This window comes from Anticarsia gemmatalis, chromosome 8 (assembly GCF_050436995.1).
Source record: "Anticarsia gemmatalis isolate Benzon Research Colony breed Stoneville strain chromosome 8, ilAntGemm2 primary, whole genome shotgun sequence".
Taxonomy (NCBI): domain Eukaryota; kingdom Metazoa; phylum Arthropoda; class Insecta; order Lepidoptera; family Erebidae; genus Anticarsia; species Anticarsia gemmatalis.
The window spans coordinates 1,049,404-1,065,257 of NC_134752.1; the positions used below are offsets into that span (position 1 = coordinate 1,049,404).

Sequence of the window (15,854 nt, forward strand, 5' to 3'; positions counted from 1 at the left end):
CGATTCTATATAGATGCTTGATGTAGATATCCCTATATCTAACTCAAATAATGATAGAATTTTGTAAGTGATAGTTTTACCAGTGAGACCACGGCGGTTAACTGCGGTGAAACGTCAAGCAATCAGTACATAGTATAAAACAAAGTCGCTTTTCACCGTCTGAGATCTTTAAAACTGCGCAAAAGATTTTGATGCGGTTTTTATTTTCTTAGGTCAAGTACAGACACATATGATGGTCATAGTAGGTGAATTTACCACCAGTTCGGAAGTGCTAAGAAACTCCTGGCCACTCTTTTTAATCGGAAAATATTTTTTACAATACTTCTACTACAAAACATTGATTATGTAAGGAGCTGTTAATAATAGAGAGATTTCAAAAGAAAGGTTTATGTATAAAAAGTAATAAAGGTTTTTTTGTAACACTTTGTAAGCCGGGTGAAGCCGTGGTTAGCCGATATACTGCATATTTGTGTTAATAGTCGTTACTATCTTTGGGAAAAACCGTACATCTCAAATTATCAGCAAATATTCAAGATATTTCTGATAATATTACTAGGTATAATACATTGACGTATTTTACTTCAATAATTAAAAAATAAAATAGGGTTAAAAGAAGTGACCTGCGGAACTGCGTGACAATCAAAAAAATATCTGTAATGGCCTTGACAGTATCACTACTAACACAGTAAGATAATTTTATGATACCTATCGTATTATACTCATACTTCCATGTATGCCATATATGCTGCACACGCTTTTTTAAGTCAACTCCCACACTAAGACTTGTTCTTGTGTCTTTTACAAACATACAAACAACGGACACAAAGTACAACCAGACCCGAAACAATTAATTGTGGATCGCAAAAATAATTACCCGTGTGGGAATCGAACCCTCGATTTCTCGACGCAATGGTAGCGGCGTGGCAACCTGAACCACTGAGCCACGGAGGCGGTCTCTTATCGCGTCTTAAAGGTGGGGGTTCTGGCTAGTAGCCGTCTATCACTTCGGCCACTTGTGATCCTTTGTATCACCCCCTCCTTTGCTACTTCAAACGTTGGAGGGCCCCCCATCGCCAATAACTTATAATCTTCTGGTTTGAGACATCCGTATCCTAGAAAATCCTTTATTTTTCTTTCTAAAGCGTTACATTCACACAATAAATGCTTCATGGTTAAATAGTCACGCCTGTTATACCCGAAGGTGTGAGCAAAGGTGTTACTATCAATATATGTTGTTAAACACTGCTCGTACGTTTAGTTTAAGATATGAATAAAATTGATATAAAATTATCGGGAGGAAAAAAAAACACATGTTTATACGTAAAACAATCATTTTAATACTGTCGGCATTTATACCTAAATTTGAATTACAAATTAAATTAAAATTTGAGAAACATATTCATATCGCGATCTTGAGAAAAATGTTTAACTATGCTGGAAAACTTCTTCTCAACTTATACGCTACTACGTTAAGAGATTTTGGACTCAAATTGTTCACTAGCCATCCACCTTCAGGGAAAACTCTTGTACTGAACACCACCTCGCCTTCACCACAAAACAACTCCAAAGAACTTGCATCCAAGAACATTCGCCAGGAGTTGGAGCCAATGGGCAGCCATTCCACTTGTCTGATATCCCCTAACCTATCAACCACGACCTTCCGAGTTTCAGGGTCCCACTGTATCAAAACTTCTTCACCACCATTGCTACCTTTGATCAGCAATTCCACTTTCTGGCTTAAATCTACATCAAAGATCAGTTCACCTGTCTTGTCAAATGAAATAATTGCGTTGGTACTTAATTCTCCATCCCAAACAGTTTCCTCTCTAAGACTTGTCATCGACTCAACAGGTTTCATCAATAATCGGTTTCCCCGTAGCTTCAGTTCTCTTGGAATCGTCACGGCTCCTGACCAACCATCAACAGATTCAGGGAATGGAGTTTCCCACATTCCAAACCAAGCCAATACGTATCTTTTTCCATCATTCTCTGTGGTCTGAGACGCGTAGAAATCGTGGCCGAAATCCAGTTCTTGAAAACCACCATCAGGCACGAACTCAAACGTGTCGTAATTAAATTTCCCAATGATGTAGCCTGTCTGATAGGTATTCTTATACCTGTCGCCTTCAGGCTCCAAGCCTTGCGGGGACATCAATAAGATATGCTTGCCGTTCAGCTCAAAGAAATCTGGGCACTCCCACATGTAGCCCATATCGCCATTAGACTCTCCAAGCACGGTTAAAAAGTCCCAAGTCTTCAAGTCTAGAGATCTGTACAGCAATACACGACCTCTTCCGTCTACCTGGCTCCCGATGATGACATACCAGTGGTCTCCGTACTTCCATGCTTTAGGGTCGCGGAAGTCTGGCGACGCATTCGGAGTGTAGCTCAAAACCGGGTTGCCTTTGAACTTTTCAAAATCAACTCCATCGTCGCTGAACGCTAAATACTGTGACTCGTAAAAGAAGGGATCTATGTCTGTTACTACACGGCCTGTGTACATCAAAACTAGAGTGTCATTGTCAACGACAGCAGTTCCAGAAAAGCACATCTCTTCTTCAGGAATCAAAGCTGTTGGCAATTGTGTCCAATCTACTAGATTTGGGCTGGTCACGTGACCCCAGTGCATAGGACCCCATATACTGTCATAGGGGTAAAACTGGTAGAACAGGTGGTACTCTCCTTTGTAAAATACGAAACCGTTGGGATCGTTCATCCATCCCACTGGTGGCATCACGTGGTATTGTAATCGATACCTTTGGTTAATTTCTCCCTTCTTCCCTTCGATGTAAGCTTCCAATTCTGCTTTTGCATCGCTTTCTTTCAGTGATTTTAGGCTAGCAAGCCCGAGAACACACGCGAACACCAGAATCTTTAAAACAGTCATGTTTGATTGATAGCATCTCAGTTGGTGTTCCGTTTTTATACTGTATTTAAGATAAGATAGTTCAAGTGGTTTGTTTTTGAATTTTATGTCATTTTTAAGAGTTTATCACTGTTTCGTGACTGTGTTGGTTCTGCTTTGAGATTATTGAATAGATCTGTTATATAATTTATTTATTAATTTTGCCATACAAGAAATCATACATTCAGTAACCAAGGCCTCAATCTCATTATTGTTGGTTGGTATTTATATGAAATTAATTGATATTTAGTATCCTCAATTGTTACTTCCCAAGTGGTTGACAGTGCGTCAAAACATACATACATTTATCCCCACAAACTTTCGCATATTATTGGCATAACATCACTAATATGTGGGTGATTCCACCCCCTCGTTGAGCTTGCCTTAGGGCAGTAATAGTGGACCCAAGGACAGTAATAGGTATGAAAAATCATATATAAATGGTAAAACAAGTACGTAAGGGTGCTGGATTATCTCCTATTGTAAAGGGGGCTGTAGTTCATAAAAGGTTATAACCTATCTTCTAAGGCATGAGAACCTTGCATTAACATACATAGGTTTCCGCAAATAAGATCTACTTTCATTCATATTTTTTAGTGAAACCATCAAATATTATCATTGATATGACGGCCCCGGGCCCCCCACAGATAGCTGTTATCAAATACTTTATAGACATATGTCAAGGATTATGGAAATCTCTTCTTATCTTCTATACTACTCTTAAGCCGGCTTACAACTTAAAATATAATATTATATAGTTCGTTTCACTTTCTCTAGGGGCCGATCAATCTGTGCTATATTATATTACCTCCCGCTATAATTGTTATCATTGTGGCTCAATATGTAATTTATATTACATCCCAAGTCAAAAGCCTGTCTAAGAATAAGATCTTGTAAAATCATTTGACAAACATAAATAATCTGTGTCAGTCGGTCACGTATGCGACTGCAACGCGCAGATTCGATGAACAATACGATAACTTTTTTTATGATAATAGCTCCCTTTACACACAAACACTATCGCACGTTCTTAGGACCGTATAGGACAGGGGCTCCTAACCTTTTCTTAGTTCAGGAGCACTTTTATAATATTCTTGCTAGCAGGAACCACTACTTCGTAAGTATATTCAAAACAAAGTGTAATCCTGAAAATGTTTAATTTTAAAATCATTCGCGGACCATATTTTTGACTTCCACGGACCACTGGTTGGGAACCACTGGTATAGGATTATACGCGGGAAAGAAGTGCGGCGCGTGGTCTTTCCCGTCCCCTTACACGCGCGCTCTTTCACGCGCGATTGTTGTTTTATGCGCGATAGATTGTGTGTGTAAAAGCAGCCAATGATTTTGAATACTAAAAATTTATAAAAAGCAATCAACACAACTGAAATACAAATAAATTAAGTTAATGATTTATTCACTTAGAATATATTATACATCGATATAAATATTATCATAATTGGTATCATAATTCATAACTATAATAATTTATTGAATAAATATATAATTTGTATAATGACAATTAAACAAGGGTTCTTTGGGAATAGGTAATTTTATACTAAGCTAATTTTAAACATTTTGGTATAACCTCGACTATTATAGCTTCCAATCATACTTATGAAGTATTGTGAGTTTATGAATCTGAACCATATCAAGAAAAAAATCCTTTATCCCTACCCCTTCTCTGTATTATTTCAAATCCAAATAGAATATTATAAATATTATTATCCAGAAACATTTATAAGGGTACACTCCTATTCAAGTTATAAATAGTGGCAGTTAAATTCTGCGTACTCTTATTTTCTACTAACCACCCTCCTTCAGGGTACGCTCTTGAACTGAACACTACTTCGCCATCACCGCAGAACAGTTCCACTGAACTAGTGTCCAGGAAGATCCTCCAACTTGCAGATGTACCGGGGGTCCACTCCACCTGTCTGACTTCGCCATCTCTGTCGACTACTACTTTCTTGTTCTCCAAATCCCACTCAAGCGTGACATTGGAACCGCCGGTGTTGCCGGTCAGCAACAAGCTCACTCCAACGGTCCAATCAGCGCTTACTATCAGCTCTCCCGTCTGACTTAAAACCACTGTTTCGCTAGTAGTGAATGTTCCCTCCTTAGCTGTTCCGTTCCTAAGAGTTTCCATTGCCGCAACTGGCGTCATTAGAATACGAGTGCCACTCAACGACAGCTCTCTAAATATGGTTAAAGCTCCCGCCCAACCATCTGCAACCTCAGGAGCATACTCAGTACTGTTCCACATTCCAAACCAACCAATCAACAGTCGTTTCCCATCTTTCTCCGTACTTTGTGTAGCATAAAAGTCGTGACCGAAATCAAGTTCTTGGAATTCTGTTTCCACAGTGAACTGGAAGGTTTCATAGCTAAAACTACCCAGCATGTATCCAGTCTGGTATAAATTCTGGTACCTATCTCCTGACGCATTCATTCCTTGAGGAGACGTCATTAGAACATACTTTCCATCTAACTCAAAGAAATCAGGACATTCCATCATGAAGGCATATTCAGTTGCATTGTTCGCTTCAGCGATAACACTAAGGTACTGCCAGTTGAGTAGATCAGCAGTCCTGTACAGCAATACTTCACCTCTTTTATCAGCGGTTTTGCTGCCAATAACCACGTACCAGTAGTCACCATTCTTCCATATTTTAGGATCGCGGAAATCGGGTGTTATTGCGTCGGATCTTCTTAGAACTGGATTGCTTGCATACTTGTGGAAAATCTCACCGTCATCGCTGAACGCCAAATATTGAGACTGATCGTGGACGGTGTCATTGCCTACGTGGCCAGTGTATATGAGGCCTAGAGTAGTTCCGAGAACGAAGGCACTCCCAGAGAAGATCTGTTCCTCTCCTGGTATCAATGCCGTTAACAGCGTCTCCCAGTTAACCAAGTCCGGGCTAGTTGAATGTCCCCAAAACATATCTCCATGGACAGCTCCGTAGGGGTAGTATTGGTAGAAGATGTGGTACTTAGATTCGTAGTATATAAAGCCGTTGGGGTCGTTCATCCAGCCGATGGGTGGCGAAACATGATACTGAAGCCTGTACCTCGTGTTGAGCGTCGATCTATTAGATAGTATATATGCTTCTAGGTCCGTGCACTGCTGGTCACACTCTGAGGAGAGTTTGCAAGAGAGGCAGGTCGCCACGAGGGCAAAAAACACTGTGATAATCTTCAGCAACGCCATGATCGCGGACTGGTGGTACATCACTCTAATTCAAGTTTATATAACTTTTGCATCGTCCCTAAGTATTGATAAGATATTTGAAGGGTTTTGTTTTCTATGATTAAGTACTTCATTATGCACTTATGTATTGGTAGTGGAGTGGATATTAGATGTGTTGTTCGCGGTTACAGAATCAAAAGGTTTGATACGTAAAGTGTGATCGCGTGATTTGCAACTGACGTGCTCGTTGCAACTTCTAACAAGTAAAGTTGAAATGTACTTGTTAAGTGCTAGCAGAATTTTGACACGATGCGAAGGGAAGCGGTGGGGGCGGCGCGGTGAGGGCTGAGGCTCTCGCGCCACGGCCCACATCCATAGCACGCATTCTTCAATATAAAAAAAAACAGATCTTATTTGAATCCGCTGTTAAACTACATGCGTCAATGAATAATATATGATTAGTGGCTGTCAAACGCATCCACAGCAATTCGGCACATCTCTGGTGAAAGCAGATACATACTGGTTTTTCTTTTTTAATAAACGTCTATCAAAACGGTACTTTTTTATACTGGCTCTTGATGGAAATGTATGTAGTTTTTAAGGGCTAAAAGGAAAAGGGCATGAATTCAGTCATTGTACATAGTGCCTTTGAGCCAGTGGCGTATACGGACGACACGAGACGTCGTAAAGACACATTTAAAATATTAAACCACACAGGTTTAGATGTACGTGCGTGCCAATCAGCTAATGCATGTGCTGAAATAAAATATTTAACGGACTTTACATAATGTATGTATTACATGTAACTTGTTGAAGAAATACCTGAAAAAATCTGAATGAAAATCTATGAAGTATTTTGATTTGAGGCCAGGCATTATTCCCGCTATGGGGTTTAGCCGTCTATTTGAAACAATAATCGTTATGATCAAGCTTTTTTAAAATTGTCAATAAAACAGCTGACTTACTACCTACCTTTACCTACATCTACAAAATCGAATCATTTATTCATTTAGGTCAAATATTGACACTTATGATAGTGGTTACAATTACTGAATCTACCCCTAGTTCGGAAAGGGAATAGAGCCTTATGAGAAGAGCTAGCAAGAAACTCGGGGCCACTCTTTTCAATCGCCAAAAGATTTACAAGGTATATATATAAGCTTAGCCTTTTTCCAAACTATGTTGAAGTAGGCTTCCAATCTCACCGGATGCAGCTGAATACCAGTGTTTTACATGGAGCGTCTGCCTATCTGACCTCCACAACCCAATTACCTAGGATATAACACGATACCCTTCGGTAAGACTGGTTGTCAGACTTTCAAGCTTCTGACTACTGTTAACGACTGTCAAGGGTCATCGAAAATTACAGCCGCGACCCACAATTTAACGTGCTTTCCAAAACACAGAGGAACTCGATACGTGTAAGATGGTCAAACAATCAGCGACATCCATACTTCCATACTAATATTATAAATGCGAAAGTAACTCCGTCTGTCTGTCTGTCTGCTACTCAATCACGCCTAAACTACTTAACCAATTTGCATGAAATTTGGTATGCAGATATTTTAATACTCGAGAAAGGACATAGGCTACTTTTTACCCCGGGAAAATGACGCATTTCCCGGGAAAATTCAGGTAGCGAACGAAGTCGCGAATGAATTAACAAAATTCCGTTGTCATGGCAACTGTTTTAATGACGGATATGCCTTAGAGCAACTTCGTTACATGTATTAAGAGATATAAATGATTTAAAGAAAAAAGTATATTTTGTATCATCACGCTACGACCAATAGGAGCAGAGTATCAGTAAAATTTGTTACAAAAACGTGGAAAATTCTGACCCATTCTCTCTTATGTGACGCAAGCGAAGTTGTGCGGGTCAGCTAGTATGATAGAAAGCTGCAACTGGATTATAACGAATATTATTTTGTTGTACCCCGTAGCGACTTGTTCCTACATTCAGACACATAAATTTGAATGGTACGTACATGGCTACTGTCATGTCAAATATTTATTACAGCTGAGTGACCACTTATGTACGAAGGCCAATGATTCATAGTGTCACGTTTTAATATGGAATTTCCTTACAAGAGCTCTTTAATTACTGTTCTTTCGTTATCGCGTGCGGTATTACTGTTCATATTGTTACAATAACAATCGCATTAATATCAACCTTGGGTTTGTAAAGCGGTACACATTCTGTGATGTGCTTTTAAATACAACTCCCGTACTAATAATTGCTCTTGTGTCGCGGGGACTTTTACAAACATACAAATGACAGACGCAAAGTACAACCAGACCCGAAACAATTATTTGTGGGTCGCACAAATAATTGTTCGTGTGGGAATCGGACCCACGACCTCCCGACGCAATGGTAGCGGTGTGGCGACCTTAACCTCATCACACAGAGATTTGTCCCGGGTGGGTTTAGAACCCACCACACGCGGCACTACGGTTATTGCGGCGAGATGACCACTTTAACCACTGCGCAAAACGTGCAGTTAAATATTATCTAAGTTCAACTGGGACCTTTGGGAATGACAGTGACGGTTTCGCAAACATAAAAGGCCCTCTATCGTCAAAAGAATCAATATAGCACGCTCGTACAAACATCAAACAGCTTTTATTTGACTTACAGGCGAGAGAGGTTCGATTCTAGCGCAAAATTCGTTGTTCATTTTGCTCGTGGTGTGCCTTTCACGGATATTTTTTATCACCATAAAGCTGTATGGCAATACGCTTGACTTCTTAAACTAAGAACTATTAAATTAAATTAAATATTCTTTTTTTTAAAAGAGCCTTGTCAATCCTGGAGATTGAAGCTTTGCTTTTGCATAAGTAATAATAAATAAATTTAACCCATTAATGTCAAACTGCTAGGCAAGGGTCTCCCCCATGATTAGGGAGAGGTTAGGCTTTGATTCTACCATGCTCGCCAATTGCGGGTCAGGGACTTTGCATACCGTAGTAATTAAGTAGGTATCTAATATATAAAAATGAATCGCTTAATGTATTGCTAAGCCCAAATCTTGAAAACAGCTGAACCGACTTAGCTAAATTTGTTTTTATAATATTCCTTAAGGTACGAGGATGGTTTTTACGGAGTTAGGCGGTTAAGGCGGTAAGGCGGCAGCGGTACAAGGTTCGCCGGGTCACCTAATTTAATACATATTATTAGGTCGGGGAAAAAGTCTTTTCGCATTATAGTATGTATGAACTTGTAATAAAATCTCTTTGGCTTCAAGAATCACAAATGAGTACACGGTTCATTAGGCTTCTTTCAGTGAGCTCGTGAGGTGCCCAAATATCGAGCTTTTTTGTGTAGAGAAAAGATTTTATTCCAAGTTCATACATACTATAATGCGAAAAGACATAATCCCCGACCTAATATAATGTCAAAGATGTTTTAAATTGGCATACGAGCCTCATACGAAGGCCATCAGATACTACTGGGCAATCTTTACAAGATAAAATTAAGGAGAATTTGATCGGAAATAAGATTAGTGCTTGAAACAGTCGTATACACTAACATACTGTTACTAAGAGATGATAAATGCAACTCAGAATAATAATAATAAAGTCCTGCGAGTAAAGGCAAATGAGAACGTAGCAAGAGTAAAGCCCAAATACTTAAAAATTAGTTCCTAAGAAGCCCACTAGAGGCCTGAATCAGATTGTAATACAAGATTTGTCGATATTTAGCCGATTATCGACAGTAGTAGAGAGTCAATTCAATATTATATTATTTGGTATTAGGTCAAAAGTTCGTGTGATTATTTCCGTAAAAAACATTGCTTATCGGCGACGTCAAACATACCTAATTATCTGTTTACAATCTGTTTACTAGAAAAATGTTGTAAAATTACATTTGTTTTGCATTTTCTACATACTTATTACAGCCATACCTACCCTCTTATTCATAAACACACTATAAACCTATTTTAGGTAAAACGCTACTATAATATGTTTTCTCTTTTTCATTTCGCTAAGGAGTGAAAGAAACAAAACACTTTATAAGCCTTTTATAACTTCAAATATTTTTATGAATAAGAGGGTTAAAATACAACCAGTAGCTCGATTCTTTACTACTATCGACTACCGGCAACTGGCTAGCTATCGAGAAATTTTGTGTGACAATCAGTTTAGCGCCTCTAGCGGGCGTTGTAGAAACAATTTTTGCATCACATTTTAAATGTCAGACTCTCGATACTTGAAAGTACGACTGTACAGAATCGAGCTACAGTTCTATATGTGTACCATATTTCATTAAAATTGGTTCAGTAGATTAGGCATGACAGCGAAAAGAAACAGACATACTTTCGTATTTATAATATTAGAAGGAAAGTAGGAATTTTAGATGATTACATTAAAATGAAAAATGCCCTTGTTTTGTGTCCTTTTTGACACCAAAACACGCTCAGTATAGATACATTAGTAGGCGATAAAATCTCGCATAGAATTTTGATTTTCACCTACAATTAGTTTGGACATTAGCACGAACCGTAATGGGTTCAATTCCAATTGAAATTCAGAGTCGACGTCAAAGTTTTACAAATTACACATTTTTAGATTTATACTAAAGTTTAAAAGGGTGAGATAAAAAAATATGTAATTAATTTAGATTTTTATTAGATTCTAGTTAAATAATGTCTAATGTCTTTTTTTGTAAAAAAATCTAGTAATGATCGCTAGAGCAGTGTTAACTAATTATCAAAATGTTTTACTCAGGATTCGATTCCCGTTACAAACGAATCACGGTATTCTGCAGATAGATATTATGTCACTGTGTGAAATATTTTTTTCAGCGGCATCTACGTAAGTTTAACTATCAAAGTAAAACTATCGAATTTAATTTCAGTAATGTTCAAACTGTTCAATTTCACGTGCGAAGCCGGGGCCGGCCGCTGGTCAATAGACAAAAAAACTAAATATGGTGTACATAACTGAAAACATTCGTTTTTTTTAATCATAAGTTCAATGGCAGTCCTATCTTTGTAACAGTTCGTTCTTTGTCCGGTTTGAATTCATTTTTTCACCTTCAATATAAATTTTTAACTCGTCCTATAGAAAATGTAGACAAATTAATCAAAATAAAATATTCCGGAGCCATGAAGATGGAGATATTTCTCGGAGTTCAGATTATTAAGATATCGCTTCTCTTAACCTGTAGCGTTCATCGAATAGATTCCGAGAACTATAAACACAAGTGTCTTAGGAATTGATTTACTTATCACTATCTAGTTGACCTGGGCTGCACCCGACAAGTAGCTTATTTCATCCAATAGGGGAAAAAGGTTCTAAAGTAAATTGCGTGTTCGCGTTAATTCCCTTATTCAAATACAAATAATAATCGTGCAACGCAAAAGTTAAAAAGTTAGGGTGTACTTTAGGTCCGTTGTTTGTATGTTTGTAAGTCCCCGTGACACAAGAGATATATTAATTGCGGGAGTTGTCTTTAAAAAGAAAAATAATATAAAGATATTTGTTTAAAAATCACACGATATAGCTCCTTGCATTGTGGTATGTACAGTCCTCCCGCATTTAAGTCACGTGGTGGTATCAAGTCTTCATTTTTCATTAGCCCAGCAGGGGGAAGCAAAGAGGTGTAATTTCATTGTTTATACACGCAAAAATAGAACACTACTATCTAGAAAACAGATAATGAGTTCGTAGACTATAAGGTCAATGAATTATACACGTTTGTAAAACAACATGTTTATTATATAATTAAACATTTTCTCCTTAGACATAATTATTACAATTTACAATCAGCTATCACACGCTAGACCCGACCCCTTATCTAATTGAACCGGGTCAAGGCGTTTCCGAGAAAAACAATCGTAAACAAACTTACAATAATCTATATTTATCACAGACTCATCAATACTTAGTAAATGCACCATTTGTTTAAATACATCGAAATAGACACACCCATTTCTAGAAAAATGACCTAGATCACTTATTGCTTTAATATTTTTTAACAAAATAGAGAGAGAGAGCCTTGTGCGCCATGTTCGCAAATGGCGGAGGTATACAAAATCCAGAATTTAGAACATCAGTGACCCGTAGACTTATGCAACTGATAGTGAACTGTTTGACACAGCTACTTTAGGAGGAAATACACAGAATTATTTAATATAATGTAGATAAATCGTGTATGTCAAGAATCTCTGGCAAGGAGAATATTAAAGGTGCACATTTGATGTTAAGAGATCCCAATACCACTAAGAGAGACGTCAAGTTAAATTCTCAATTTCCTATAAACCTGTTCCAATGTATTTAATATAGATTCTACAATGATGTATTTTTTTCAATATATTACTTATTAAATAATATAACGTGTCGAAATGGAGTGGAAATAGCAAACTGAAATGCGTTCAATTGTCTTTTAATTTGTGCATCTTTTTTAACTTAGGATTATAGAATTTATAATTATTCTAGTTGCGCACAATGAAAATCTTCACAAGTTCTTAAAATCTTATCGAAAACAAGTAATTGTCCTTATTCATATAAGTATTTAGGGAATTTAATACCTCATTATTAAGTAGCCTTGGGGCATCAATAGCCCAGAGATAGTCCAAATGATTGAACTGAGCATCTGGTACTAAGAACATGTCAGGTTTGGTAGGAAGTTTCGTACTTAGCATTTTAACGTCTCTCTCGCTTGATAACAGGTCGTTTTGAGACCAAAATAGCTTTATCGGTAGCGTCACTTTCTTTAAGTCGTATTCCGGAGGCGAATCTGAGCCGTAAATCTTAGAATTATAGAAGGCTCCATAGTCGAAATATTGAAATTTGCCCGAAAGAATCTCTTGTGAAAAGTGCACTGCTGTCTTCCACGAAGTTCCAGTACCGATGTGCGCCAAAAACACTGGTAGCAGAGTCTTGTTATACTGCTTCTCATTAAAACCACATAAGTAGAATACAATGTTTTTGCAGACTAATGAGTCTACGTTCTGACCGTTGCAGGTATTCGAAATTTTACCTAAAGGCGAATTTTTGGGGATAAATTCGTATGTTCCCTGCAGCATATCCATCGATGCTAGATTACCAGCTATTGGCGCTAAAGACTTTAATGGAGACTTCATATCTGATAAATAAACTACAGGAGCTAAAGCGAATCCAGCGGTTAATATATTATTGTACTCTGGTTTCATTGATAACATTGCAAACAAGATCGTCGTTCCCATCGAATGACCGATGTAAGTAATTTTGGTACCTTCACCTTTCGTCTTTAGAATGTACTGAATGATTTCCGGAACATCATACAAAGCCACATCGTGCCACGAAAAGTTCCAATAAGATTTCGAATCAGATTTGTACCAGATATGTTCTTTGGAGTACCTGTTTCCTCTTATATTTGCCATCCAGACGTCGTAGCCTGCATCAGCGAGGACATAAGCTAAACCTTTTCCAGGTCCGTTGATGATCCAGTCTGCAGAACTTGCGAATAATCCGTGTTGAAGAAAAACTGTTTTAGACGGCACCTTAGTATTGGTTCTAGAATGCGGTATTCGATGTACATTTAATACATACCCTTGAGAAATGATTGTATGGGTCTCACAGATGTATCCGTGCCTGGATATGATCCCGGGCACTGTTAGAACTACATCAGGATTGTCCAGTAACGAGGCGGTGTCTCCTTCTGGAACGTACGACCATGTATCGGCAACTTTTCTCCCACTTTCCTTGATATCTTCGTAATAATTGTTCATCTCATTGACAAATACATTTTGCTGTTGTTCTACGTAACTCTCAACGGAATCCTTCATCTTCACGGCGTCATTGTAGCTGGTGGTCACGAAAGTCTTCACTTTATCACCTTGTTCTTCAAAGAAGTTGGTTATCGATGGTGGTTCTTTGAACAGGTCATGTATCGCGGGGACGAATGACCAGGACTTTGATGTAACGTGAGGGGTGACTGCACTTAGGAGCACGAGAGGTAGAAACACGTCCATACTGACTAATTGTTAGTTGTGACTGTAAGTGGGAGCTACTAGCACTAGTAATATAGTGTACCGAGTGACCCCGGAGATGGGGTCAAGACGTCACAAATGATAACGTTCATATTGTCTGAGTTACAAAAAAATTGCTGTTTAGCATGCGTGACTAATTTTATCAAAAGGGCAAAACAGGGTTCAATTTTTTGCCGACGGAAAGTCTCCACTAATTGAATATTATTTGCCTAACTACTTGCGTGGTTTTATATCCTACAGGTCTTTCTAAACAAATGGAACTAAATTCTATTCCAACTAGTAATTCTCGAGATGACCACTTTCAAAGAAACAAAATCTTCAAGTCTGTATTATTATACTAGCTGACTCCCGCAACTTCGCTTGCGTCACATAAGAGAGTATGTGTCAAAATTTTCCCCGTTTTTGTAACATTTTTTACTGGTACTCTGCTCCTATTGGTCTTAGCGTGATGATATATAGCCTATAGCCTTCCTCGATAAATGGGCTATCTAAGACTGAAGACTTTTTCTAATCGGACCAGTAGTTCCTGAGATTAGCGCGTTCAAACAAACAAACAAACAAACAAACTCTTCATCTTTATAATATTAGTATAGATGAGGTATTTATAGATTTAACTCACACTACAAAAGCCAGTTGTACGGAAGATACCTTTATAAAAATAAAACGGTGCACTCTTCCATTTTGTGAATAACATCGAATGATTGATGGGGTGCCGAACGATCAGTCCTTCTCAATGTTGTCTTATTTTCTGTCTTATAACGTGAGTGTACGTGGAAGAGGTTATTTCCCAGATGATATTGTTCTGGTGTTATGTTATCACTCGATTTAATACTAGCAACTGTAAATATAATTAATAAATAATTTTAATATCATTGGATAACTCACACACGGTCATCTGAATGCAAACTAAGCAGAGCTTGTACTATGGTAACCAGATAACTAAACTTACAAACACATAATAATATAATGTACCAGGCTCGGAACAGATACTCGTGTTCATTACACAAAAAATTGTCTCGGGTGGGATTCGAACCCACCACAATCGGCGCTACGGTAATTGCGGCGAGGTGACGGATAAACACTGCTAAATATGCAGTTATAATAGTATACTATTACTTCGAAGTTTTTGTTACGCATTACTGTCCCACTGCTCGGCAAGGGTCTCCTCGCAAACGAAGGGGTTAGGCCTTGAGTCCACCACGCTGGCCAAGTGCGGGTTGGGACTTTGCACGGCCTTAATAAATGTACTAAACAAAGGACTATGGGCAAAAATGTATGGGCTCCGTCCCCACCTACCAACAAACATGGAACTGATACCAACGTGTTCATAAAGTGCCCCCTATTTAATTAAAATCCTTTGTTTTTGATAAATCAGTGGGAATATATATTTAAAAAAAAACAATTTGTAATTATTATTTAACGTATATTTTTATTTTACATTTGTAAGTTATTTTAACATTATTGTTATATTACAGTACTAACTCATATGTATAATAATGTCCTCCTAGCCGATATACGGCTACGGCGGTCAGTTTCATTGAAACTGGCCATCTGTGCCGGAATTTGTTTATAGTGTCCAAGTGTGTGCACAATACACAGGTACACTCTCTATTCCATCACTCTCATAGTTTGGTGGGACGGATAACCGACACGACCAGTGAGAGGTCAGGCGCAGGACCGACGGCTTTACGTGCTCTCCGAGACACGGAGGTCTTCGACCTCAACTTCCTAACTCCGGGCAATCTCTAGGAAATTCTTAACAGAAAATCTCAGAAAAGAC

The 15,854-nt window shown here is 38.2% G+C and overlaps 3 protein-coding genes across 3 annotated transcripts; all 3 read right to left on the bottom strand.

Moving 5' to 3' along the window:
• Nucleotides 1–1,325: 1,325 nt before the first annotated feature.
• Nucleotides 1,326–2,887, bottom strand: LOC142974752 (sucrose-6-phosphate hydrolase-like). Its single transcript, XM_076117247.1, has one exon. The coding sequence runs from the start codon at nt 2,885–2,887 to the stop codon at nt 1,430–1,432; it is 1,458 nt and encodes a 485-aa protein (XP_075973362.1). The 3' UTR covers nt 1,326–1,429.
• A 1,413-nt stretch (nt 2,888–4,300) lies between these two features.
• On the bottom strand, nt 4,301–6,137 carry LOC142975005 (sucrose-6-phosphate hydrolase-like). The gene has a single exon (XM_076117615.1). It carries the CDS (start codon nt 6,117–6,119, stop codon nt 4,644–4,646), a length of 1,476 nt encoding a protein of 491 aa, XP_075973730.1. The 5' UTR covers nt 6,120–6,137; the 3' UTR covers nt 4,301–4,643.
• A 5,660-nt stretch (nt 6,138–11,797) lies between these two features.
• On the bottom strand, nt 11,798–14,067 carry LOC142974838 (lipase 3-like). Its single transcript, XM_076117391.1, has one exon. It carries the CDS (start codon nt 14,054–14,056, stop codon nt 12,569–12,571), a length of 1,488 nt encoding a protein of 495 aa, XP_075973506.1. The 5' UTR covers nt 14,057–14,067; the 3' UTR covers nt 11,798–12,568.
• Between the last annotated feature and the right edge of the window lie 1,787 nt (nt 14,068–15,854).

Bases quoted from the DNA above. Each gene is read 5' to 3' on its own strand.
- LOC142974752 (XM_076117247.1), bottom strand. From the start codon at position 2,887: ATGACTGTTTTAAAGATTCTGGTGTTCGCGTGTGTTCTCGGGCTTGCT.
- LOC142975005 (XM_076117615.1), bottom strand. From the start codon at position 6,119: ATGGCGTTGCTGAAGATTATCACAGTGTTTTTTGCCCTCGTGGCGACC.
- LOC142974838 (XM_076117391.1), bottom strand. From the start codon at position 14,056: ATGGACGTGTTTCTACCTCTCGTGCTCCTAAGTGCAGTCACCCCTCAC.